Here is a 27,392-nt window from a genome sequence, read left to right on the forward strand (position 1 = left end):
GACCTTTTGATTGTATAACGGCGTCTCAACAATGGCTTGTGGATCTCGTTGGACTAAATCCAAATGCGACAATTTCGTTTATTAACATACCCATTCCACCAAATGTGAACTTCATCGCTGAAAAATAAATTTCTTTTGAAAATCGGGACTGGCCATCTCGCCTCGGATCCATCCACCGAATATGCGGTGCGCTTGACTGTCGTTGGGCTTCAATCCGCCGCACACCAAGATCACTCTACGAAATCTTCCATAAAGGGAATGACCACAGCTCCAATTGTTACGAGCGATGGCAATTGGGCCCATTTGGATCTTTTTTTCATTCTACTCCCCTGCAGCATGCTGCAGCTCCTCCACGGCGTCTCTGAGAAAGCGCATTATCCATTAGAATAATCACAGTCGGAAAGCGATTAATGGTTGCTTGAAACTTCCGACTTTTTTGGACGATTATGCCGACCGAATATTAGCTTCAGCCTGCGATTTGTCAAAAAACAACTATTAAAAAGTCCAACTTCGAAAAAAGTATTGCTTCATTGAAAACCGTGAATCCAAAAACAACATCCGTTACTAACATTTTCCTGTCTTTTAAAGGTACAAGAACCTTGTTTGTATTGATTCGGCTCTTATTTATCTGAAGTAATTTGTCAATGACCATAATTTCGAGAACGCTGAAGCATTGGAACACCCTCTAGAAAATTTTTTAACCGTTTTGAAATTTAGGATCTCTTTATAATACTAAAAAAAATCTTTAAAGAAACTGTTGTTTCAAGTGTATGAAAATACTTTGAGGTTTGGTGGTCCATCACTTCCAGTAGTTTCTAATCTATGTCTAAGATATGTTAACAGAAACCTTTCGATACCGAAAAATTGTTATATTTCTTGCCTGTAGTTATAATTTTGAATTGGAATTGGTTACGTGGAACTATGATTTTGAACAAGAGTGTCCATGCAAGCGCATGCTTGAAAAGCTGCTGCATTGAAGCATTTCTATGTGAATCTATACATAAATATATAAAAATATATATGTATTTGTACATATATAAATGTGTACCGAAGAATTTGCTATACAACATTTGCACTGTGTGCATTAAACTGTCAGCTTGTGTATGAATTGGCAGTGTTGGCAACTTTGAAAAGGGAATTGTCGACATGCACGTCTTTGTTTATTTCACATACAATTTCCAATTACATTAGGACGCCATGACACCCAGAAGGAGCGAAAATATGCAAGGCAAATAGATACGATGCCACAAAGCCGCACACACACACACACATGAACGCACCCTCATACATGAATATGAAATGCCTATACAGACAAATGTGCATACCAGCGCGCCTGAAAGGCAAGTAAGGACAGATAACGTGACAGGCCGACTGACGAAGTGAAAACATGCACGACAACGCAGCCAAAGACAAGCCAACACATTGAAAAGAAACACATAAATATTTGAAAGACACGTGAAGCCACACGTTGCATGTCGTCTGCTGGTTGCACGTACGGCAATGCAATGACAAAATAGCAGCACACCCAAGTACATATGTGAGAACACACACATACACGCGCACGCATGCTTGAAGTGACGTTTGTCAGTCAGGCGTGTGTGGAAAATTTTTACTGTAAGCCAAGCTAAACTCCAACCTGCCACAACTCTAATATGTTGCAGCGTCAATGTCTTCAACGTAGTGTTAACCGCAAATTATTTCATGCGAGCGAACGCCGCACATTTGCAGAACAATTGCATACTTTCAGGCGGTTAGCGTAGGTAGCTAACTGTGTATTTGACTGACTGATTTCTAAGTGACTGCGCACACATGAAATTCATATCAACGCTTGTGAGCGGCAGTGTGTGCGTGTGTGTGAGTGCTTGCATTTCTGCGCACATGCCATTGCATACATGAAGGCGCTCGCTCACATGCCGTTTGAAACAAATAAAATGTGCGCATTTTTCGCGTAATCAAAAAAAAAAAAATAAAAAGAAAATATGAAATTATAAAAGAAATTCTTCCACTCGCGGAAATGTGTCTCGCGCTTTGCTGTTGCAGCAGTTGATTTTGCTGTCAGCTGCAGAGTTGAGCTCGCTCGCTTATATTTATTACATTCGTACGCTGCGACAGAGCGTCGTGTAAAATGTGTAGAAAATGATGCGAGTACTTAAGGAAATAACACGCTGACAGTTATTGCTATATAGATCACTCTCAGGATAGCGCCAAAAAGGGGTATTGAGTGAAAAGATATGCCTTTTTAATTTAATTTAAGATTTCCCGCTTGGATTCAATAAAAAAAAATTCTTAGAAAGTAAGCTAACTTACTACTTTAATGTATTCCAACTTCATAAGAAAGGGTCTTAATTCGAAGCTGAGATAATCCACGTCGGAATTTGTAAAAAAATTATCGCGCGAAAATGATCGCGATTTAATTTCATCTTTTGATCGAGACGAATATTTTAAGTTACTGTTAAAAACACAAATAACGCCCGTGTGTCTGAGTATGTATAGCATCAAAAAAGTCTAACTTTACGATAGAGTTGTAATTTGCTAGATTGTCACTACGCTCGCCAAATCCTGAAATATATGTTAAAGACAACATACATAAAATTATGCACACAGTTTGTTTAATATACTTCTTATCTCTCGTTTTTCCAATATAAACCTTGCTGAGCTAATTTTTTTTTTTATAAAAGTACAAAGTACCTGCGTTGATTTTTGTTTCCAGAATTATATGTTTTAAAAACTTTTACCATCTCTATAACTTTGGCCCTCCAAACACTTTCGAAATATATATGTCTTGTGCATACCTTACTTGAGCTTTTTCTCTAATAAACCTCAGTTAGAACCGATAGCGTTTCGCATCCGCAAAATCTTAGAAGTTCAGAAGCCAGGTTGAAAAGAGTCGGGATATTTGAAATATATTTAGATTGTGTCTACGGGACTATTCAATAGTTACACCAGCCTTAAAAGATTCTCCCATTCCTTCAATATTTAAACGGAAACAATGAAGTACAATTTCAAACTGATCATTTCACACAAAATATACAATTGCCCAATATTGGGAATAGTAAAGGGCGGCGCCAAAGTAATCTTCCCATCAGAAGATGCTATAAGTTTTGCAGTTCTGTTTTTGACATTTGTGTAGTAAACACATGCGAAATACACATAAATAAACAATGGTATGCTACGCTGCTCCAGAACGCAGGTTATTGGTGACTATTTATTTGACCAATAATCGGTCGGTGACTTTGGCACAACGTGAATTTCGTCGCAAATTTTCTGGCCGTCCGACGCCTACTGGTGATACACTGCGACGTTTAGCCGCTCGCCTCGAATAGACTGGCACAACACGAGATGCTGCCAGACGTAGCAGACCCCGTAGTAGCCGTTTTGCAAAGAATATTGCTGCTATTGCCGAGGATGTCATTGCAGCGCCGTCGACATCAACCAGGCGACGTGCCACGCAATTGGGTATCAGTCGACGTTGTTTACAGCGAATTTTGTTAAAGATTTGAAAATGTTTTCGTACAAAGTTCAGACGGTGCATTAGCTATTAGCTACTGACCGCCAATCACGTCTAACATACGCTCAAGCCATTCTTAATCATCACCAACATTAAGATGATTTTTCATCAAAAATAATCAGGAGTGATGAGGCCTATTTCCATCTTAGCGAGTATGTAAATAAGCAAAATTTACGCTTCTGGGACACTGAAAATCCGCGTATAACCCGCGAAGAGCCATTACACGCGCTCAAGGTCACTGTATGTTGTGCTGTTTTCGCTAGAGGAGTCAGGGCCACAACCGATATGCTGAAGGATGCATCTCCCGTTTTGGCGATTTGCACTGACCACCAAGATCACTGATTTGACCGCTCCATACTTCTTTTTGTGGGGCTTTTTGAGATCGCGGGTTTATGTCATCAAGTCTCAGACTTGACTCTGGCAAAAGTGATGGAAAATGCCATAAAAAGGGCTCAAATGACAATCAACTGTGTCGGCGGCCATTTACATGACATTCTCGACTTGTTGTAAAAAAGCGCAATGCAATGGATCATAACTGACTCAGTAATCAGTCGATGAATATTATGCCGCCTGCATTCCATAATATTGATATGATCATAATCTTTCAAGCTGACCTTTTCGTCTTCCCACGCTCTAGGACTGGTTCATCATAAAATAATGGTGTTCTTCACTAATGTTGCTTGGGTTTCTGAAAAACAAACTTCTCTTAAAAAATTTATGTTGGGTTTAATGAAAGTATTAAAATCCGAGAGTATGTGGACTATGCATATACTCTTACTTATGCAAGTATTTGTATAGACCAAAAGAATAAAAAAATATGTATTTACATAACTTACATATTAAATTTTAATATTAAAAAATAGTTAACGATATGTATTTTTATTTTCATTTCAGAAAGTGCTATTTTATTGATGTGAAGTGAAAAGTGTGATAAAGTGAAAGTGAAGTAAGTACACAAAGTGAAATTAAATTGTGTGAAAAAAGTGTTTTGATATATAATTGGAGCGGATACTTTTACAAAATGGGTAAGTGCTAACATAAATAAAAATTAAATTAAATAAAATTGTGGGAATGTGGCAATAAAACATATCACTTGAACATACTAAATATCTATGTATAAGTACTTGTAGTATATTATACTGAAGTATTATGTAATTAAGTTGTCTACATACAGTAATCTATTTGATAAAATTTCTTGTTCTCTGATACACTTGCCTTGTATGGTATATGTTATATACTCTATTTTTAAGTAAAAATTATTTTAGAAATTTCTAAAGCGATAAAAAATCTTAAAGATTTTAACTTCGAATCTTTATGTTCAATGTCTAGTTGAGATCCGCACTTTTGGTAGGTGCTGTTAATGACCTCAACGAGTAGTTGTTCCTTGTGGGCTCTGTGAGAGAATTACATGTCTTAAATGTCTTAAATAATTTATAATTATTATTAATTAGTCCAGGAATGTGAACATTATTGGTGTAAATAGTCCGACAATGTTGAAAGAAGTGGTGATAACGTTAACCGTCAGTTAACCTTTTGAACATTTATATTTTCATTAAATTTTTGCTGGTCAATGCATATTCTCAACGATCACAATAGGCGTCAAATGTTTTTTAATTCAGTTCCGTGTATTCACCATCACCAATTCCAATAAGGTACAGATTACTTATTCTTCTTGCGAACATTGCTTTTAGATATGTGAAGGCAATATATTGGATCGAAAAAGTATTTTCGTATTTATAATGAACCAAATATTTCCCATTTTGGTCGACCACATTTTGCCATTTTTTCGCTAGAAACATTATTACATCAATGTAAAACTTTTCTGGTTTCTCGACAAAAAAATGCGACAAGTAATTTTCACAGGCTTCTCTTGAAACCAACTTTACTCCATTAAAAGAGTTCGGCATTGACCAAAAAAAAATGGTACACCGATGGTGCAAGATCAGAGCTATATGGTGGATCCCTCAAATCCATCGAGTCATCAAAAAATTGGTCTAGCGCTGCTCATGGGAAACGAAGCTCTTTATATTGATCAGTTCTGGCCAATTTTTTCGATTGCTTCCTTCAATCTCATCAGTTGTTGACAGTAAAATGTAGAATCAATCGTTCGACTAGGCTGGAGCAGCTCATAGTGGATGATTCCTTTCCAATCCCACCAAACACTCAGCATAACCTTTCAAGGCGTCAATGCTGGCTTTGCGACCATTTATTGAGCTTCACCATGTTTGAACTATGATCTTTTTTGCACATCATTGATCCACTTTTCGTCTCCTGTTGTCATTCTCTTTAGAAATGATTCGATTTCATTTCGTTTCAGCAAATAATCGCGGATGTTAATTCGGTCCCTTAAAATTTTCACAGACAATTCATCATGTGGTACCTAATTATCGAAATTTCAAAATATGTATAGCGAAATTATCCACTGTTTTTCACTTATTTTTGAGCAGCTGTAACTTTTTTTCAACTTTTCCGAACTTAATTTTTTTAAAATTTCACCTTTCCAACACCATAAGGTACCAATCACTAGCACTGGAGATATACGACTGCCACGACATTTATTGACAAAATACGAAAAGACTTTTTCGACTACCCAATATTTAAAGTAAGACCAATACCAATCTGATAACGATCTCATTAAAAATGTGGAGGTGTATTAATTGGAAAGCTTTGCCAACTTAATGAACTCATCTCCTTTATAAGATTTGTTTTGACTAGCAACAAAAACATGCACGATTTTAAAACGGCAGCTACATTGGAAGGCTAATACCCTCTGCTTTTATTTAATTAAATTAATCTCAAACATTATACCGTGATTAGCGAAGATGCAAATATTTAAAGATAACAAGATCGTTAATCATGCATTTATTTGTTTATGCAAAAATTAAACGAAGCGTACTATTCTCACGCCACACGCAGATAACGATTAACGGTTAGCAATCTGTAAATACTTTACATGTGCGGCTAAAATTCAATAGCGTCTAATCTCCGAGATGTTGACCAAGCGATAGCGTGCTGAGTGCCAACAGCCTCTCAGCTATGCTGACGTCAACTAACAAAGTCCAATCGCTTGCGCTCCACATTATCACTTGTCGCCCGCCAGCTGGAGGCACACTATTGTGCGCTCTCCGCTTCTATTTTAGTCTCGTTGTGATCGTCAAGCGGTGCGCTTCGTTTTACTAGAAAATGATCGCACCCGCTTTCGGTGCGTTGACGCGTGTCGCGCGCAGTTACGTTTCTCATTTACAAAAAGTAGTGTTTCGTCACTTGAGCGCCTCCGCCGAGGAGGGTAAATATGTTTTAGTGCAACGGCATAAATCGTGTGATAATGCACCTATGCGATTTCCAAGCGTGTGGCTACGTGACAACTGCTACTGTGAGCAGTGTTTCCATAAGAGTTCGAAGTCGCGTCGCATCGATTGGGATCACTTCGACACTGAAGTGGTGGCGCTCGATGTTCAGGTGAGTCCAATTAGTATGTTAATTTATACCGTTGAATGGCATAGATTTCTCTTTATTTAATTAGGTTGATTCGGTTGCTGAGCAAGTTGTGATTAAGTGGAGTGATCAGCATACTTCTACTTATGATCTGAAGTGGCTGCGCGAGCGTGAATTCAGTGATGAGCGCAGACAACAGTATTTGAATGGATTTTATCGGCCAAAACCAAAACATTGGGCCGGTCAGCAGTTTAAAGAAATTACGGAAACTTTTAAGTTTCAGGATGTAATGCACACAGATGATGGTGAGTGATAGAAGTTTGAGGGGCGGGACGTTTTTCTAATTTGAGTGTAGAATTCGGGGAAATGTGCCAAAAAATAATAGTTATACAGATATAACTTACGTAGAATAGTTGAAATAATAGTCTTATAGGTGATTAATATGACAGGGATTACAAATCCACAAACTGCCTTAATTTTTGATATAAAAAGTTTCTCATGAAGCAGCGTTGACCTTTCTAAAGTGACTTAAAAATGATTATGGAATAAGTCGACTACCGTTTGTATTTTTAATAAAAGTTCTTATAGGACTCCTTCAGCCTTCCGTAGAGAGCTCACGAGCTCAAGTTACCTTCATTGGATCTCATCCAGCACAGCTCAGACACGAAGCTTAGTGTCCAATATGAGTAACATCATTACATAGAAATCCTTATTTGATAATTGACATTTGGAGAGGGCTTCAAATGAAAGTTTAAGCGGGATTTCTTTCACGTTATGGATGAAGACGATGATCCCAGACTAAATAATGTTCGAAGTAGTAATGTCAGATTAGGTTAGGTTAGCTAATTAGGCTGATAATTCTTGAGGCCACGAATAAACCCACTTCAGCAGCTAGAGGCACTTGTCCATTGTGATGCTCAGAACTCCAGCTTACTTCCAAAGCGCCTAGAGCTAGCTGCAAATTTAGTGAGTCGGCTAATATCAATTCCAGCCAATTCTCCGGTTTCGTAACAGGTTGACAACCGAGATGCTTCAACCTTAGCTTTTGCGGAAAAAATGTCTGAATGTTTCTATCTCATCTTTCACCATGAAACTTTGATAAGTTGGGTCTTCCAAAATCTTTAGCCTCGACGCGTTAGTGTCAATGGGACTGTGTCCAGTTAGGACATCTATTATTTCAGCGATGTGAATCTTGCTGTGAAACTAGAAGTTCAATGAACTCTTCACGTCGCTCTCTGGATCAGCAGGCTTTAGCAAAAAAAGTGTTGGTTGTTGACCAATGGTTTGATGAGCTCGCGCGAGGCCTACAGAACCAGTGCCTAGGAGCAAATTTTAAAATAAAAAATCCTCCAACAACGTCCACATGTCCACATTTTAATATTATTTGAAAATTTCAATGATTCGAAACGAATAATGGATATTATCTCCAAACTGTGTAGCATACTTCGAGATAATTTGTTGACTGATCCTGAGTCATCAGAGGGCATCAAATCTATCAAAATTCTATAGCGAATACAAGAAATAAAAATATGTTTACTTTTAAGTATACCATTTAAGGAGATGAGATTTGCCTAGATCGAAACTTATTGCTACCTTCACAAATACAGCACATATATTCAGAATTTCGCCATTTCGGAAAACATTCAATTGGGATAATATCAAGGATAAAAAAGTAGGAACCTGAACCACTAGTTGAGCACAGATTTCCATAGTTTTCATTACTTTTTTTTCTTCGAATCTACCCGTCTCATTCCTTTCATCATATGCATGTTTTCAGGGACGATTTTGTTAATAATAATTGCATGAAATACTTGAGGTGTCTCTGGGGTAAGAGAACATGATGTATTTGCGTCTTAGAAAATCAAATTTTAAATGGGAATAAAAATAAAATAATAAAATGGAATAAAATGATAATGAAAAATGAATGAAATCAGTGACCGGTTATAAACCCGACATATTTCGGTTATAAATCCGATATGTTTCAGTTATAAATCCGACATGTTTCAGTTATAAATCCTACATGCTTTGGTTATAAACCCGATATTTTTTGGTTATAAATCCGATATGTTTCGGTTATAAATCCGACATGTTTCAGTTATAAATCCTACATGCTTTGGTTATAAACCCGATATGTATCGGTTATATCAGAGGAATATTGTTATCAACAGACAGCATTAAATTTTCTCAAATGAAAAAGCTTTCTTTTACAGCTCTCCAACAATGGCTTGAAGCACTAGCAGTACGCGGTGTGGTCATCATCGAAGACGCGCCACTGGAAAACACGGTTGTGCGCCAATTAGCCGACCGTGTGGGCTTTATACGACGCACCACCTACGGGTAAGTGGTACACTTTAATAAATTTTAAATAAAATATTTTAAAATTTCTTCCACAACAGTGAAGAGTTCATTGTGCAGGCGAAACCAGGCGCTAAGAATTACGCCTATCTCTCCGATCCGCTGCCGCTGCACACGGACCTGCCCTACTATGAATACAAGCCGAGCGTGAATATATTGCACTGTGTGGTGCAGTCGAAGTCAGTTGGCGGCAGTAATCTGTTGGTCGATGGATTTCACATAGCCGATCGCTTGCGCGACGAACACCCAGCGGATTACCGTATACTAACGGAGACGCCGGTCGATTGGAATGATATCGGCAGTGAGGATGGGCGCAGTTTTCACAATATCTGGCGCGCGCCGGTGATATGGTGAGTGGGGAAGCGTGATGCTCTCTAGTTGCTGCATTTAAAATGAATTCTCGAAAAGAGTTACGACGGCGGTAAGATGCGGTGCAAGGAGTCACACGGTTGTTGCTACGAAATCAATGCGGCCACAGTGGTGGCATTTAATTTATTTGTCTAGCAGGCAAGGCGTCAATTCCCAGGGCAACTCTTAAGCGGACGAAGAAAATTGAGTGTCGCTGCCACTTACGCGCACTTGCATGTGGCTGTGGGATTTTGTAGTTGCATTTGCATTGCGCACATACATATTTTATATATAATATTGCAGCGCGTTGTGTGCCGCCTGGGTGTATGCAATGAAAATCGATTTTCAATCTTATTTATAGCTTCAGTTTCGAGGCGCAGCAACCGGTTTTGTACGTTTTGCCTGTCGCCGGCGTTGTCGCTTCATTTACAACTCATTTTCTATTTATTTTTTTCGTGTTGGTCTTTTTGTATTTTTGCGCGCCTTCCTAACGCGCCGTTGACACTTGCCACCGCGCGCCGCAGTCGCTCTCGCAGCATCCGCTATCTACTCTTTTTTCCTCGCTTTATTCAACGCTTTCCTCTGCTTCTTTTTACAGTTTAGACAGTGACGGAAATTACACGCGTATAAATCACAGCATTCCCCAGCGCGACAGTCATTTCTCCGTGCCGCTGCGCGCCGTCATACCCTGGTACCAGGCCTACGCCAAGTTTGTGCGTTTGGCGCGCCGCGACGGTTTTGCATTTAAAACGAAACCCGGCGACGTTTTGACTTTCAATAATATTCGTCTGCTGCACGGTCGCACCGGGTACGATGACTCCGAGCAGAATGTACGGTACATTGTGGGCGCCTACCTCGACTGGGACATCATCTATTCGAAGCTGCGCGTATTGAAGAGCGCACAGGCGGAAAGCCTCAATGGTGGCAGCGCGCTTCAGCAGTAGCACCACCCCCCACCAACAACAACAACAAAAAGCATTACATATTTTAATACATAAAAAGTCATGGCAGCTGGCGGCCTAACTGCTGTTGGCAAAACCACAACGTTGACGTGTACAACGCAGGCGACAATTGGCACACTAACTCCTTCAGCGCGCTGCCGTCAAGGAGCGGGCAACAACCGGCGCAGCAGCAACAGGAATCGCTGCAGCAGCCTCTGTTATCCTATAACGGTTCTTGTGGTGCATTGCTTTCTATTATCAACTTTTTTGCTGCTGCCAACAGTGCCTTCATTATTTTTCGATTCCTCTTTGGCCTGGCGCTTTTGCTCCGTAGTTGTTGCTGTTGTGTTTGCATGTCTTTTCGAGTTTTATTGATTTTTAATAAAGTGGCGCGCAGCAGGCGACCGGAAGTTGTGGTGACATTAAAGCGGATAATTTACTTGCTTTCACACTTGGCTTATTATCAATTTAAGGCGTTAACGCTGAGTGATGGCACTTTACATTCCCTGTAATTATACTAAATTTGATTGTTATTGTAAATACAAGCATACTTTAAGGCAATACAATTATTGAATTGATTTTGTAAGAATATTTTTGTATTTTGTTTTTGTTTTACAAATTTTTATTGATTTTAAAAAATGTTTAAAATTCGTATTTACTTTATTTTTTGACTAATCATATCCTGTACTTCATTTCAAATGTGTAGCGACCGATTTGTATGGTGCACCTAAGTTTAGTTACCGCCGGAATACAAAACAAATTTTAATAAGATTTAAATATTTGAGATTAAGTCCTATTTGATAAAATCATATATCGATTCTTTGCTCGCTAGCTTTTCATGTTTCCATGTAAAATAACATCATGCAGAAGCAAGTTTATTTTATACAAGCGGTAAAGCATTAAAGCGGTATAATCGATATACGCAATATTACCAAACTTTACCGTGTATATTTTAGACCAAACACTGTGAACAGCTTATATGAAAAATTACTTTCAAAAACGATTCCATCATTTGTTTGATTCACCACTCTCCAACACTATTGAAGATATACTTTGAAATAAGATAGTTTAGGTTAATCTGGTAGGCTAATGAGCCACGTATAGATCAGCCTTGGCTCTTTGCGATACTAGATGGAGTTCAGTTACTAGAGCCGTGAGGATCATCCTTTAAGATGCCTGCGCTTGACCCCCATTTTGACGGACTCTGTAGTCTCACTTTCGATACCTCCTCCAGTGTATCGAACCTTGGGGACGCAGATGCTTAGAGCGTAGTTTTGCCAATGCAAATCAAGTGTACAAGAGATGCTCCATTGTTTCCCTGGCGCTTTGCTCTAGACATTTCCTGCAGTCTTCTCGATCTGTCAGCCTCATCATGCGGGCGTGTGTCACCACCAGACGATGACCAGTTAGTATTCCCATTCCCGTTCCAGTTCCTAAAGTCTCTTCTATCGAGTGCCAATGGAAATTTTGTGTACTTTCGATCTACCATTTTGCACTCAGGTAGCTCGTTTCGTTTCATCGATGCCTGGGTACCCAGGTAGAAGTGAAGTTACTTGCTTCGGGAAACACTTTCCACTGCTGCCCTGCTTCTCTAGACTCTTCTGGCTGATATGCGAGGTTGCTGGCTTCATCGCTGCTTGGCTGTCTAAGTAGATGTTGACTCTGAAATTTCAGGTGCAGTAGAGGCCAGATCCGCGGCTTTCGCAAACACCTCATCTTGAAATATACTACACTGGTCCGGTAAATTTAATTTATGCCTAACTCTGGACAGTATTTCCGCACCAATTCTACCGTCTATTTTCGAGCCATCCGTATAGATGTTTCGAGTAATACGCGTAGCTAACACACCGCTAGGCATCTTTTTCTATGTTTACTTTGAACCTTCTTTCCCAGTTGAAAAGTGGGTTCATGTAGTCGCGCCGAGCTATGTCCGTTGAGTCTTCTCCTTTAAACACTTGCAAACTGTGGGGCATGTGGGACCGTCTTCTTGAAGCCACATATTGGCCACATCATTATCGTCCAATTTCCGGCAACGATTTATTCAGCCTTATTTTCAAAAAAGAGCAAAGTCCGCACCTTGTGGATGCGTTTTTTTTGACAATCACATGTGGATTCTCAGAACCCTAAAATTGGTAATTTTGGTGATTAACAACCTCACTAAGATGCAATTGTGCTCACTATCCGTCTGTCAATGAAATTCAAAGATTGTTCAATACTCGTAATAAAGACACGTTATTCTATCATGTAACGCCCCATTTTTACTAAGCCTGGAATCTCAGCTATCGATTTGTATTTCTTTTTAGGGTTGGCAACTTTACTACAAAACAGCGTAACATTTAAATCGTGCCTTAATTTTGGGACACCATTTTTCGGATCCTTTCTGAAAAGTCGGGTAGGAAGCCTAATTATTCTCCAGTTTATTCCTAACTTTCGTGCTTGATGTGGTTGATCCGATTATCGGAGAAGCATACATTTGTCAGCGATATTGATTCACCCAATATTATTTTCCAATTTGATTAAGACGGTATTTTCTTCTTGGGTAAGGGGGTATAAAATAATACGTTTTTTTTTAATTCTTGCTACCCTATACACATTATTATTTTATTTTTAGTCTTTGTGTTGAGGGATTTGTTTTGCTAATTTGTAAGATTTTAAAGCAGTTTGTTTATAAAACCTTAAAGGAAACGTCGGAATCCTATAAAATTCAGTCATGTCCGTCTATCTACATAATCGTGTGGTAGAAATTTTGAATGGACCAATGTCACGTATAGCTGTTATATAAACTGAGCACTCGGTTTCAAGTGGAAAGCTTTCTCATTTGACGAGATATCTTCATTTTGTTCAGATCGAATCACTAAAACTGTTATAATAAGCTCTTGCAAGGAGTCTTTTGTACTTATGAACGGCACTAAAGCTTCGGCGCACCCGAAAATGACGTTTCTTCGCGTTTTAAATAAAAAATAAAGAAAATGGCTTTTACATTTGAGTTTTTTTTTTTTAGAATTTATTTTCGATATTCAAATGCAGTCTCCATTCCTCTCTATCCTTTATTCTGTTCATAAAAAATTACTTTTTTTGCTGCATTTCCCAACACTTTTTCAAATACCTTAGATGGTGTGGTCAGTTTAACATATTGCTTTGGGCGGCCAGTTAGGGATTTGTAGTTTCCAAAAACGGAATATTTTAATTCACAGTGTGAAAGCCCTTCATGGCACATTGGCAGTCAGACATTCAATATTAATTGATATCGATTTTTAACTGTTTTTTAGTTTCCATTTAAAAATTATTTATAGTTCTTGTTTTTTGTGAACCAAAATTTGCAGTATTTTAAAATTCTCCAAGTCTCTCTCTCTCATCTAACCTCATTTTTTATAATTTTATAAAATGAAACCGAACCGAATACGTATGAACTCTTTGCAGAGTATTTACATTTAATCTGAGATGCCGAAACCAGTTGAGCACTGTTATGATTTTCTTCTCCTACTTTCTTGCTTTTTTCGTAACAGAAATGTACAGTTATACCAAATTGTATGCATTTAAGTTGAAATAATACGAAAAGTTTTGCTTAATGGACTTTTAATGTATTTTCAAGTCGTAAAGTTGCATGCTTTTGAGGGCAATTAGGTGTAAAAATAACTGAGACTTCCACATACATACATATATACTCGTATATACAAAATATCAAAAATGTGTGTGCTTGGGTTTATGCAGAGACCTTTTAATATAAACATTTAATGCATTTGCATTGCTAGCGAAGATATGTATGTATTTTTATGTTATATGGGTATGTATATGAGTATTAGGGTGAGACAAAAAAAAATTTAAATATCAATTTTATGAGTTAAAATTAACAGTCAAACTGGAAGAAACGTTAAGTTCGGTTACATAATATATTTTATAAATATACATGATTCCATTCAAAGACTTGATTTTGATCAGTCAACTTGTACGGCAGCTATATACTATAGTGTTGCGATCTGCACAATTTCTTCAGAGACTGTATCGTTTTTTTAGATCCACGCCAAATTTCGTGAAGATATTTCGTCATATAAAAAAGTTTTCCATGCAAGGACATGATTTTGACTGATCAGTTTGTATTGCAACTATATGCTATAGTGGTCTGATATCGGCTGTTTTAAAAGAAGAGCAGCTTCTTGAAAATAAAACGCCGAGTGTGAAATTTCAGATCGATATCTCATAAACTGAGACGGTTGGATAGATCGCCAGACAGATAGACATGGCAAAATCGACTCAGATCGCCATTCTGATTATTTACATACCATATATAGTAAATTCTGCAACGTTTCCTTCTGAGTGTTGAAAACTTCGAGGCAGACTTAATATACTCTATTCAGCGCATAAAGTAATCCTTCAAGGTAATGCCTTTAGATTAATTTTAAAAAACGTCGTTGAGCATTTTAATAAAATACGAAAATACTTTTTCGACTACCCTCAAATAACACGAAAAAAAAATCAAAATTTTACTTTCAAGTAACACCATTAAAACTATTTTCAACCGTTTAGGATATAAATGTTTCTGTCACCAATTCATTCAGAACATAAAATTTTCTAAATAATCTTACTCAAGGAAACATTTTGTACTTCAAAAATTCGTATATTTAAAAAATTTTGAAAACTGACTTGCTGGAATTTTTTTCTTTTTATAAAAGTGCAGTTTAACCCATAAATATGTGTTTCTTTTTTTTGTTTGCTCACCCTAATGTATATATGTATGTGTAAGTGGGTATACAGCACACCACACGATTAGTCATTAATTTTTTCTTTTCCATACAACAAAAAGTAGGCACAAAAGTCAGCGGCATGCCACGCATTCATATACAGTCATAAAAAACCACAAATAAACACCCTCACCACACATACACAAACATACAAATGCACACACACTGCAGTAAGCGCCGTCAACAAAAGTAACTCGCTCGCTTTGCTGGGTAATTACCATTGAAATATGATTGTATTATCAGCAGTCTGTATATAAAATGCTACAAAGAAAGTTCAAAGTGTAATGGGGGGATGGTGTTTGGTGTTGCATGTGGCAAGTTGCGAAGAAATGAGAAATCTCAGCATTGTTAACAGTCAAGCGCGGCAAGTTTTCCGGCCAATTACATGCGAATTCCATAAACATTACACGCTGGCGGCACATAAAGTGAGGCACACACGCACCAACATACAAGCATATGCATGTAAATGCCACACACTCACACACACATTAAAATGCCCCACACATGCCTGCGTGCGCCGAGTAAACTCGCACTTTTATAAACTCTTCAAATTTCGGCTGTTGAAAGTATTAAGTGGCAGCAGCAGTCACAAAGTCAGCGCGGATGGGCCTGCGAAGCTCTACTCAAGAACCCAATTAGCTGCTTGCTACATTCCCGTTACGCTGCGCTGCTAATAAAATAAACTTTTAACGGGTGAAAAATGGAATTTAACAATTCGTAAGTCAAAGCGAAAATTGGCGATAATAAAACCTACGCAGCCGACACACACATACATACATGCACGAAAAGGAAGGCATGTAAGCAACAAATGCATATAAAATGACGGCTAAGCCGCTAGCTTGCTTCTATTTATCTTTTAAATATATGTGTTTGTGTGCCGCTGTCTGTGTTCGTGTCGCATAAAAACGCCCAAATCTCATGAAAATAAAATGGCAATGAAAATGTAATAACAATGACACATTTTTCCAGCCAATTTGATAAGCGACAACAACAAAGTTCCGACTGGCTGGTAGCAAATGCGAATAAAATAAACAGCGAACATTCGTTAAACGAAGCAGCGACGCGAAGACACAAATTACCAGTCTAAACCAGCAACAGCTCACAAATTGGGCACCTCCAGGGTAGGAGTGGTGGGGAGTGAGGGCGATTATTGACAATTTTTTTGTGTTTTATATATTCTTCCCCTTAAATAGTGTGGCTTTTATCTGAGAAGGTTTAGGAGTAAATAAGTCAACTTTTATTTCCTTTTCGATACTCGCAGAATAGGATGTGTGCGCTAACACATATTATTCCGGAGCCTTTTTATTCACTGAAAGGTTGCATAGTTGAGCTCTCATGACTAGAACTTCTATAACTCGAAGTTCTCCATAACTCGAACTATTGAAAAGAAGTCGAATTTCATACAAATTTTCCTCCATAATTCGAAGTCGCTTTAACTCGAAGTTTTTTGTGGATTATGGTGATTCGAGATAAATAAATAAACTGTATCAAGTTTGCCACGAAGTTTGTAACACCTAGAAAGAGGCATCGGTATACGTATACGATTAGCATGACGAGCTGAATTGATATGTATAACCATGTCCGTCTGTCTGCCTGTATATACGCAAACTAGTCCCTTAGTTCTTGAAATACCGATCTGAAATTTTGCACACGTCCTTTCCTCACAAAGAAACTGCTCATTTGCTGGAACCGTCGATATCGGACCACTATAGCATATGGCTGAGCAATCGGAATGAAGTCCTTATAATGAACTTTTTGTATTTGTGTAAAATATTAATTTTTATAAGAATAGAATTTTAAGAAATGCTTGGTTATATGTCTCACTTTTCGACCTTTTAAATGACGTTAGAAATTGTACCGTTGGAATATAAAGGGTGTCGAATTTTTTAACTCGGCTTACAGCATGATTAGCGACACGAATATTTTTATCGAGCTCGTCAGTAGTCTGAGAATTGCTGGTGTATACTTTTCTTTTCAAATCAACTCATAAAAAGCAGCCAGTATGAATGAAATCTCACGGTCTGTGGGTCAATTACTCTCAGCTCTTCAACCACTTATTAAAGTATTTTGTCTTCTTCTTGAACGCATTTTCGAATTTGCGGGTGGATATAATGAGTTACCATCTATCGTTATCGATTATCAATCAATCAACACAAATTTGAAATCAAAAAGTAAAGTAATAGCACTGAATCTTGTTCTCCAAGCACGCCTAATACTCTAGTTGGTACATATGTACTATTGAAAATGTATAGTTATTCCATGGTATTTATGATTTGAAGGTTTTGCTGTATGAGCTACTGTTAATAGAAAATTCTTCACAAAATATTTGGAATTTGTTCTGTTGGTTGATGGTTCTCAATAGCTAACACGTATATTATCCTGTAATCTTTGCCGAGTTGAATAAGTTAAGAGGAGAATTACCTTTTACGTATATTAAGGTTTTATAGAACAAAAACAAATTTTAACCGTCGAAAATTACCTTACCGCTTTTTAAAAAACACTTGCTTAAGTTTTTGTGCCAAGTCAGATCTTCTTCAGGTGAGTGACTCATCAAATTGATGATTTAAGTGCTCCAAATTCAGTTGTTTCAACCGATGTGTGAGTGCTGGCATTGTCCTGATAAAGAATGAGTGATCCGTCTTCGGAAGTTGGGGTTCTACCGTACCATCGATAAACACTGGACCTTGATGGAGCTTCTCGTCAGAAATTTATCTAAATTTATATATGCATCGAAAGTGAAAATAATCGCAAAAAAATGAGATAATCAATCAATCGAGATTTAATTTAATTTTTATGCCGAGATGAATATTTCAAGTTACTGTAAACAATACAAATAGCACTCGTATCTCAAAACGTTCTTAGTATCTATAACGTCAAAAATGTCAAACTTTACTAAAAATTTGTGAGTTGCCATATTGCCACACTAAGGTCACCAAATCTCGAATTATAAAAGGCATCCTACGTATCTATATAAGTTAATTAGAGAGGGTTCCATAATAATACTTAATGTTATTGGATTATAAATATTTTATTAGGTCCTCAAAAAGTATTTTTCTATCTTCGGACTAGGTCATCCTCCCAACTAGTTTCTTTTTTGTTATTAATTTTCCCTACTTGTGAGGCTTGTGTGATTTTTTTTAATTCTCACATCATTAGCAATGAATTAGTAATCATTTAAATACTACTACGCCACCAAAGGTTAATATATAGCTGATCAATATATTTTAATATTATTATTTACGGGTTTTTTCATTGATAATAATGTGGGTTTAAAGCCCCTATAATTTTTAAAACCATCTGGCCGATTAATATTTGTAACTTAACAAAACACAAGTTTAAGAACGAAGCTTTCATAAGAGCTTTCATATTAAAAGCTTCACTTAAAAAGCTTTGTGTGTTGTTTAAACACAAAGAAAAGCTTTACTTAAAAAGCATTGTGTGTTGTATAAAAACAAACATCTTATAAGAGCTTTTATAAAAAAAGCTTCACTTAAAAAGCTTTTTGGAAGAATTTATTTATAGTTACCGATATATTACAAGCTTTTATTGCTTCAACTAGTATTTAGCACTCATCAAGCTACTACAGTCAATATTATCTTTTAAAATTACGAACAATTTTCTTCGAATTATATTTCCATTTAACAAAAGCTTATGAGATAAATTGTTTGTGAAATAGATTGACAGAAAAGTTTGAGCACCTCCCTCACCACCGCGCTCAGTGGCTACTTTGCATTACACTGTCACCCCGCACCTCGCCGCTTATCAACATACAATAGACTCCGACAACACGCTGTCAAATTTTACTTCTCCAATTTGGCAAAAATGCCAACAAAATTACTTGAGAAAATAAAATCGACGTGAAGTCGAAACCTTTCTCATACATTCAATTCTTTTGCAAATTGGCCTACGTTTACAGTTACAATCGCTCGCAGTGGGCTTGCAACAAAGTGTCACCAATGTTTACACAGCATGAAGCTGTAGCAACAACAAGAAAAGTTTGACACTAACATCTACGGCAGTTGCTTGACATTTGACAGCCATTAGGGTGCGTTTGCATGCTTGAATATGTATGCATGTGTGTCTGTCGACGTAGTGTTGCAGGATTTTGGTAGTGTAAGCATAAGTTCAGTTGTTGACAACACACCCACATGACACTGGTGACTTGTGTCGCTTTCGTGTGATTTTGGGACAGCAACACAGCAGGTGAGCGCCCAAAAGCTCACTACAAATAAATATATGCTTTTGAATGTTTTTTTATTTTTTTTAACGTCTTCTTTTCTCATCTTTCTTTAGCGCATTTTATATTTAGGCTATGCAAGTTCGTTTGTTACCTTTTCACCACTTTGCTCGTCGTAATGCGGCATAAACATCGCTGTGGGAATTGTGGCCGGGTTCGTATGTTTGTCGTGTGGTCGACGTTTAACACGTCGCTCTCACACCTTTTTTCTGTTGCCGCTTCCGTCACTCTTGCCACGTTGTTTCCTCAGCTTCACCACCCATGTCAGTTGAATTCTCACAGCATGCTCGCAAATTGCTACTGAAAGCCAAAGTCAAAGTCAAAGTTCGTCTAAATAAGCAAACAAGAACATGTTTCCCTTCATTTCCACCTCATACATAGCCCTCCCCCAACTTTAGGCCATTGTGTAGGCGGCGTACCCTTGAATTGTTGCTGCGAGTTTGTTTGCAGAAGTTTTTTGGCGTATGGCAACACTTTTCTCAAGTGCAGTTTATAAAAATTTCACTCAGTTAATTTGCCTTACTGTTGTGTATTGACGCAGCAAAACGCTCTTGAAAGCGCCTGTGTACAGGTATTAGCCCTATTTCGACTCATAAGCGCTTGTTCGCCATTGAAATCGTACTCGTAATGAGGTCTCGGTTGAAATTGCACATTCACTTGTAAGAAAAGTTTCTTTTATTGTTATTAGCATTACTTGCGTACTCAGTGCGGCAATAATCAACGCAAATCAGCAAATTATTTTTATACTTATATTTGTACGTTTAACAACAATGAAAATGATGCGAAGGTATCAAAATGTTTTAACAAGTTTTTATTCGCTGCTTTTGGTATGGCGAATGGCTTAAGCTGTAAACAAAGCGAGCGCAGGAAAGTATATTTTTAATGGGTAGTTATAAAAAAGTATTGTAGTCTCACGAAACATAGCTTTAACTACACATAAAATAAAAGAGCATTATATGAATAAGTAATATTAGACTGACCTCTTAATGCTTTACTTTTCTAGCATTCATTACAGTTTTCAAGAATACAATTATTCAACACATTTTTGCTCTTTACCGGATAAGCATATTTTTTTGCAATTATTTTTTATTAGTATCGATTGCTTTCGTCAAGGCAGAGCACGTTACACCTATTATACCATCTGATCAAATTTGATCCGGACTGACAAACAAACTACATTTTCACGTTTTCTAATATAAATCTTTTATTTTTTTTTACTAATATTTTCTTCTACTTCGTTTCTTTGCAGGTAAGTTTTTTCACCGGTAACTGAAGCTTTGTATTTCGCTCACTCTAATAAAAAATAGAGCTCTTATGATGACATGCATGTATTTTGGGGCAGGTAAATTTGTATGACTCGCTTTTATTTAAAGTTCTGAAAAGGTTTCGGGTCTACAAAGCGAGCGCTTGTAGTTAAGCTTAATAAGGGCATTTTTTACATTTTAAGTGAAAGAGTTGCACAGAAAATTGTTATTATATAAGGAAGAAAAACAAATATTTTTTAATAAGGGTGGTGAATGTAATCTTGCACTTAAGGGGTCAGTAGGGTAATCTTTTTAAATTTTTTTTTTTGCATTTTCTGTTCTCTTATACCCTTAGAAACCCATTTTACCATTGAAAGGTTTCGAAAAAGGCCCAAAAATAATAATAACGCTCGACGTTCGGAGCGCTCGGAGTGCACACCTTAAACTTGAAACGCGTTTTTTTCAAAACGCACTTTTTTTAAACTGGCGGATATGATTCCGGCCGAACTACTCAACCGATTTGCTTAATATTTTCTTAAATGTTCACAAAACGCCTGGCTATTTATATTCATAATTTATTGACAATGCCGTGACAAAATTTATGTAAAAAACATGGAGAAAAATTAAAAACAAAAAAAAACGTTAATTACTTTTTTATTCATCAATTATTATTTTCATGATTCTAGTAGGGACGGTAACCATTCACGTACTTTCCAAACAGGAGAAATCGTGTCCGCCAGTGAAAAAACGCATCTTATTCAACCAGCCATTTCTCCAACAGATGTCATCAAAACATTCCGAAAAAACTTATTTATACTCTCCAAGACATACCTCATGATATGTGAAAAAATTCTATTGTATAATAAAAATTTCAATAAAAAAAAATGTCAAAAAAACAGGCTATATTACTCTACTGACCCCTTAAATAACCTATTTCCAGTATGTATTTATATATATACCATATGATCAAATTTGACTCGGACTGTCGAATAGACTCCTGGGCCAATATGAGCTTTTATAATCCAATTTTACATAAACTTTCTCGGCTGGAGTGGCATTCAGTGTGTCCTGTGATCATTTTGAAAAGTGATTTTTTAATTTGTACTTCGCATGTTTTTCGAATCAGTAAATTTCTTTTCTGTAAGCTGGTAGTACTATTAGTGATATCTTTGCTAAATTTCACGTCAAAGTCTTCATTAGTATTTGAGATACGCGACGCTTTGTGGGGCTTTAAAAGTGAATTCTTCGATATTTACTATGTCTGAATTTGTTCAGCAAAGAAGTGTGATAATGCACCATCGCATACTACATTGAAAATTCAACTTTCAATTTGATCACAGTAGTACAATCAGTTATCTTCCAAGAAATCAGGAAAGCCAACCGCGGAAGACGAATCACTTTTCAACACGACAATGCTCACACACAAGTCTTATTTCGTTTGTTACTAACAAATAGAACTTGATTGCCTTTTTCGGATAAATGAGTCCAATGTTTATTTTGAAATGATAAAATTTTGTGGATAACTGTCATCAAATGTATATTTTTAATGGTCAAACGATGAGCCTACTATCTAGAATTTGTTGACAAATATTTATCTGCCAATTTAAATAACTTCAAGGTGTATAACGCCGACGATTTCCAGCGCATAGATATATTTTGAGCGACAGTTCTTCTTTGATAATTTTGTCTGAGATTTTTTTCAAAGAGTGGACTGTCTTAGGATAGACTATATGGAGAATGGATAAATGCTTACAGATCAATGCACTTATCAGTCCAAAAATCGTCTGCAGAAAGGTTATCCCATAGTATTAAAGGTAAACATTTAATAAAATTCGATCTGTCCTTGGGGGGAAAAGTTCTTCCCGACGAAAGAAAGAACTGGCCCCGCTCTGGCACAGAAGAACTGGTAGCAAATCGTTCTGATTTTCTAATGTCTATTATTAATTACGGTATATGCCTCAATTATAAGAAGTTTTCCAACATACATACATATATGATTCCACCAAAATAACTGGTGCTCTGAACCTACCCTCAGAATGTTTGTTCTCTAATAACTTCCATACCTTTTGAGTAGTTTCTACTAAACTTTTATGATCATATCTGCCATAAATTTAATATGCGTGTATTTAAGCAAAAACAACAGTAAAGCTATTAACACTAAATACTCATTCATTGATCCACTATTAAAAAGTCATTGTAGCGCTGAGCCATACATAATTTAATACAAATATAGTTGAATGTGTGAGCTACATGTGTATGTGTATGTGTGTTTGCGGCCATATTCAAAATGATTACTATTAAGGATCAACTTGTAGTCACTTAACGCGTGTCAGCCGAAAGCACTGGAATGTCGAACGCCATAATAGAAATGCGCACTTAAGTATGTGTAAGTGTATTAATATGAGCGAAAAGTTTATGCTGCTTTTTATGCACGCACACATACATCCAAACACTCTCATATAAGCGCTCACATAAAAACATAACGAAGCGTTTATATGTGTGTGTGTGCGTCTAGTTTTTGCCGGACTATTTTGGGCTTTTTGTGCTCAAGAACTTTTGCATATTTTATAAGCCATCATTATGCCTACTTATGCCTCGTTATTGAGCGCAATAAAATAAAATTTTAGAAGCCTACTCTGAACTCTAAAGAACTCGAAACTCACAAAGGACCCAAAATCCCAAACTCAAAGAAAAAAAGTAAGTGAGCAGAAGAGCAAAAAAGTGTGTGCGGGAGAAACTTGTGCAGCTGACTGTTGGCTTAGCGATATTCAGTAATTCCGTTAGACTTCCTTCCTGCAGTCTAGAGCGAAACACACACACAGAGAAGTTCTACAAGAACCCTGCTCACACACACAGCTACAAATATGTACGCGTGTGCGCCAAGGGAATGCACACACACACAGTCATATCCACACGCGTCTGTATACACCGACGGCGACTAGCCTTTTCCAGCCTACGCGCCCTGAGACACGTGTTCCGTGCAGCCGAACTCGCATGGCTGGCAACGCTGACGACCTCAATTGTACGCCTGAGCCCGGCGTTTGCGAAAACTTTTCATTTAAATATGAAATAATGAAAATAGAAATAATAAAAAGTGGAAATGGTGAAATGCGAAAGGCAAATGTCGTGGTGAAATGTACATTTATGTCGCAACAACAACAAAGCGCGCACGCAGTAGTGAAAAGGTGCAACTTCAAGTGCTTGCAAGTCTATAAAAAAGTTTACTCTTTTAATACTTTTCACATTTTATGAAATAAAAATCTTGTAAGAATTTGCCTTCCACATTTTTTCCTGTATTAATTTTATTTTTCTAAGAAAACCTCCTACAACTGTATTACGTGTATAGCGCAGAATGGGTGAAGCTGAAGCAAGGATAACCGCCTTACAGCCAGTTGAGCTGAGCCAGTGTAGTGTGCATGTGTGCGTCCGTATTTGAGGCCTCTCGGCTGTCTGCATTTATGCTGAAGCCTTTAACTGTATTTGCCTACTTACATCTGGGCTTCAGGTTGCCGAGTGGCACTCTTCTTTTCCTTCGCCGGTTCTTACTTGGCTCTCACCTTCTTGTGTGTTCTTGTAGTTTCCGCGGCGACTTTCTTGATACCCGCAAGCTTTCGTGTTTTCTTGCAACGTTTCATGTTAGAACTGTGGGTTAAAAGTTGAAAAAGAGTTGAGAAAAAAAATTATTTTATTTTGAATATTTTTCGAAGTTTTTTAAGAAAGGATATTTAACAAAAAAAAACAAACAATTCTATTTTGCGATTTCAATAAAGGGTGCCAAGATCTTTATTCCTTCTCTCATATATTTTTACCGCACATGGAACAGTCTGAAATGTCTATAAAATTTGAGGTTAAAGAGATATATTTATTGTTTCATTTTCTCTTACTACTATCTCTAATTATAACTCGGCTAGCCTTTTATTATCATCCTATATCTAACCTAAGTACCGTGCATTAACATCATCAAATTCGGGAAAGATATTTCATAATTGGCTTACTGAGGCAGGATTCTTAATCCCTTCCTGACCGGATCATAAAAGTCAGATTTGTGGTTCACCCGAATTACTAGAAAAAATAACATTGCCATTTTCATTTAAAAAAATGTATTGATTCGAAAAGGGTGGCAACCCTTCAAAAATATTTTTTCATGTAAACCTTTAATCGTAAGTCTGTTTGGTTTAATAATCATATTTTCGCAATTATTTTCTTCTGTCAATTTTAGTAAATTGAATATTTCAAAATCGAATATTTCAAAAAGGTGGCAACACTAAAAAAAATTTTGTGTCTCTAATCGTTTATGCTCATATAGTAGTATTTTTTCTTCTAAATTTTTTACCTTAACGTTTTCAGAAAAGGTGGCAACCCTCATTTTTGTCTTATTTTCAAATATATCGCCATTACATGGACTAATCTTGTAAGTATTGACATTGCTTAATTTTTTCGATGTTTTTGTTGTACTTTTATTGATCATAGCCCTCGAAAAAATTATCTCGGACCTATGACTACTATAGTTTCACTTCAAATTTCCAATTATTAGTGACTTACGGTGTTTTTTCTATGCGATACCTTAGTACGTATTCGGAAACCTTTATATAGAAACTTGTTTCGAATTTCTTTAAAAAAATAAATAAATTTACTTCAAACGTACCCACTGTCACTACTGTACTCAAAACTTATCCCGCACTCCTCCATAGAAAAAGTTGCTTCTATATATGGACATATGTATGTACGTATGGGTTCTCAAGTGTTCACATCTTGTTAAAAAAATAGCACTTATAGTGTATCCCTTAGTCTGTGTGTACATATGTATGTTGGCAAAAGCGTTGAGATGCCTCTAAGGATTATACAATACATTTTGCTTGACATCCCAACGGCAAAGAAAGGCTTAACGCCGCCATCACCAAAGGCAAACACCAGAAGAAGAACTTTTGCCATGACCACACCCACAACCAACGGCATATTCATCTCTATACATATTTACACTGCTTCGCACCATTTACATTTATATGTAAAGCATGGAGCCGAGAAATGTCCCTTAGCGATTTCGCTCTGTGCCCGTCCACTTTTCCCATTTATCTCTTCATATTTCCTCGCAGCCATTCGCATTTCTACGCTATAAATTGTGTACACTTTTCGGTAACTCGCTTACAAACAGTTACTTTTTCATTTTCGGTGCTTTGGGGTTTGCCTACAACAACCACTTGTGAGTGTAAAGCTGCCAATGCCGCCGTGTGTTTGTTGTAAGATTCCTTCCGGCGTTGAGTGGACATTTTTTGTTGCTATGCATTCGAAAAGTTCGCTGTGGAATTTAAGCTGTTGGCAGTAGCGTTTTGTGTTCGGCGCATTATGCCAGCGAACCTAAATGTTGGCAATGCCAATGACGATGTCGCAACAGTTGTTGCTGGTCGGTGTATACAAACCGAACCAATTTCCAAAACTTCATGATTTCTGTTCCATATTTTCTCCTTCTCATATTCTTTCTTTTCTATTATATTATTATTGGGAGGATATAAATGTCGGGGCAATGTTAGAGAACTTTAAGTAAAATTACTTTTACGAACCATTTATTTTTTAGAAAAAAGTTGCCAAAACCTTATAGTAATACTGGTATATAATTTTCGCCCCTAAAGTCTAGAAATGAAACGAATGAAAAAATGCTGTTATAGAAATTTTTTGAAACTACTCATACCGTCCATCCCTCACCATGATAATTACACATTAGAATATTTGAATGTGATCTTTTACTTATAATCATGACGATTTCCTTGCAACGATAATTTTTTTGAAGCTCGATAATGGTTAAAAGAAGTTAGGAGTGAACGCGATTCTAGCCCCAGTTCGTACAATTTTGATATCCTTTTTATTGACGTGTGCCACGGTGAATTGGTAGAGTTGGGATACCTCACATTTACACAGTGATTTTGATATGTCCGGCACATTGCCCTGACAAACTATGTGTCTTAGAGGGCGATTTCTTTCCAGCGACCATTGTGCAATTAAAGCAAAACGTTTTCATTGACTTGAAGCATTCGGTTTACACTAAGCTTTCTTATGTACAAATACGTATACGCGATGTGTCCAGCATAATCCCTTAGTAACTTTAGTGTGTCAGCTATGTTCATCAATCTCATTTTACGCCCATTCAAAATCATTTTGTGGATTTTTTAAGCCTTCATAGGGCACAATATGAATTCATCTTCGGTGCTCAATAATTGCATTTAAACCAACCAGGACGGAACATATTATATTAATGGTTAGCAAAATGCTGCAGAGATGACAGATATTGACAGTTTCAGTTTTTTCCTAAGTTCTGTCTTATCTGGAGATTTGACTGCTGCATTTCTTTCTGGAAACACAGCGATAACTCAGGAATAACTTTTTGGAGTATTTAGAGAAATGTGTGGTAATAGTGGATCAAAACGAACGATAGCCTTGAGAAATAAAGCTCTGATGACAATAAATTCACCGAAGAAACCCATATACAGGTCCTTTCAGTTAAGTAAGCTTAACGACCTCAGATAAGGTCTTCGTAGCAAGTGTCCAATACCCAATCTCTACCCATACCGCTGTTTACATTATATTTTTTAC

General features: G+C 37.1%; 2 protein-coding genes and 1 long non-coding RNA gene across 5 annotated transcripts in view; 2 read left to right on the top strand and 1 right to left on the bottom strand.

The window, feature by feature from the left end:
• The window catches only part of LOC105228810 (netrin-B), a 590,578-nt gene that overhangs the window by 307,337 nt on the left and 255,849 nt on the right, over positions 1 to 27,392 (bottom strand). The window lies entirely within an intron of this gene.
• LOC115066358 (uncharacterized) overlaps positions 1 to 27,392 on the top strand; it is a 168,268-nt gene that overhangs the window by 53,086 nt on the left and 87,790 nt on the right. For both annotated transcript variants that reach the window (XR_007422636.1, XR_007422635.1), the window contains exon 2: positions 4,403 to 4,533. This is a non-coding gene — a long non-coding RNA (uncharacterized LOC115066358). The remainder of the gene's footprint in view (positions 1 to 4,402; positions 4,534 to 27,392) is intronic.
• LOC105228811 (gamma-butyrobetaine dioxygenase) lies at positions 6,639 to 10,600 on the top strand. Its single transcript, XM_049455362.1, has 5 exons — positions 6,639 to 6,967; positions 7,032 to 7,248; positions 9,154 to 9,280; positions 9,340 to 9,648; positions 10,245 to 10,600. Exons 1-5 carry the CDS (start codon positions 6,692 to 6,694, stop codon positions 10,588 to 10,590), a joined length of 1,275 nt encoding a protein of 424 aa, XP_049311319.1. The 5' UTR covers positions 6,639 to 6,691; the 3' UTR covers positions 10,591 to 10,600.

The sequence above is a fragment of the Bactrocera dorsalis genome, chromosome 4 (genome assembly GCF_023373825.1).
Source record: "Bactrocera dorsalis isolate Fly_Bdor chromosome 4, ASM2337382v1, whole genome shotgun sequence".
Taxonomy (NCBI): domain Eukaryota; kingdom Metazoa; phylum Arthropoda; class Insecta; order Diptera; family Tephritidae; genus Bactrocera; species Bactrocera dorsalis.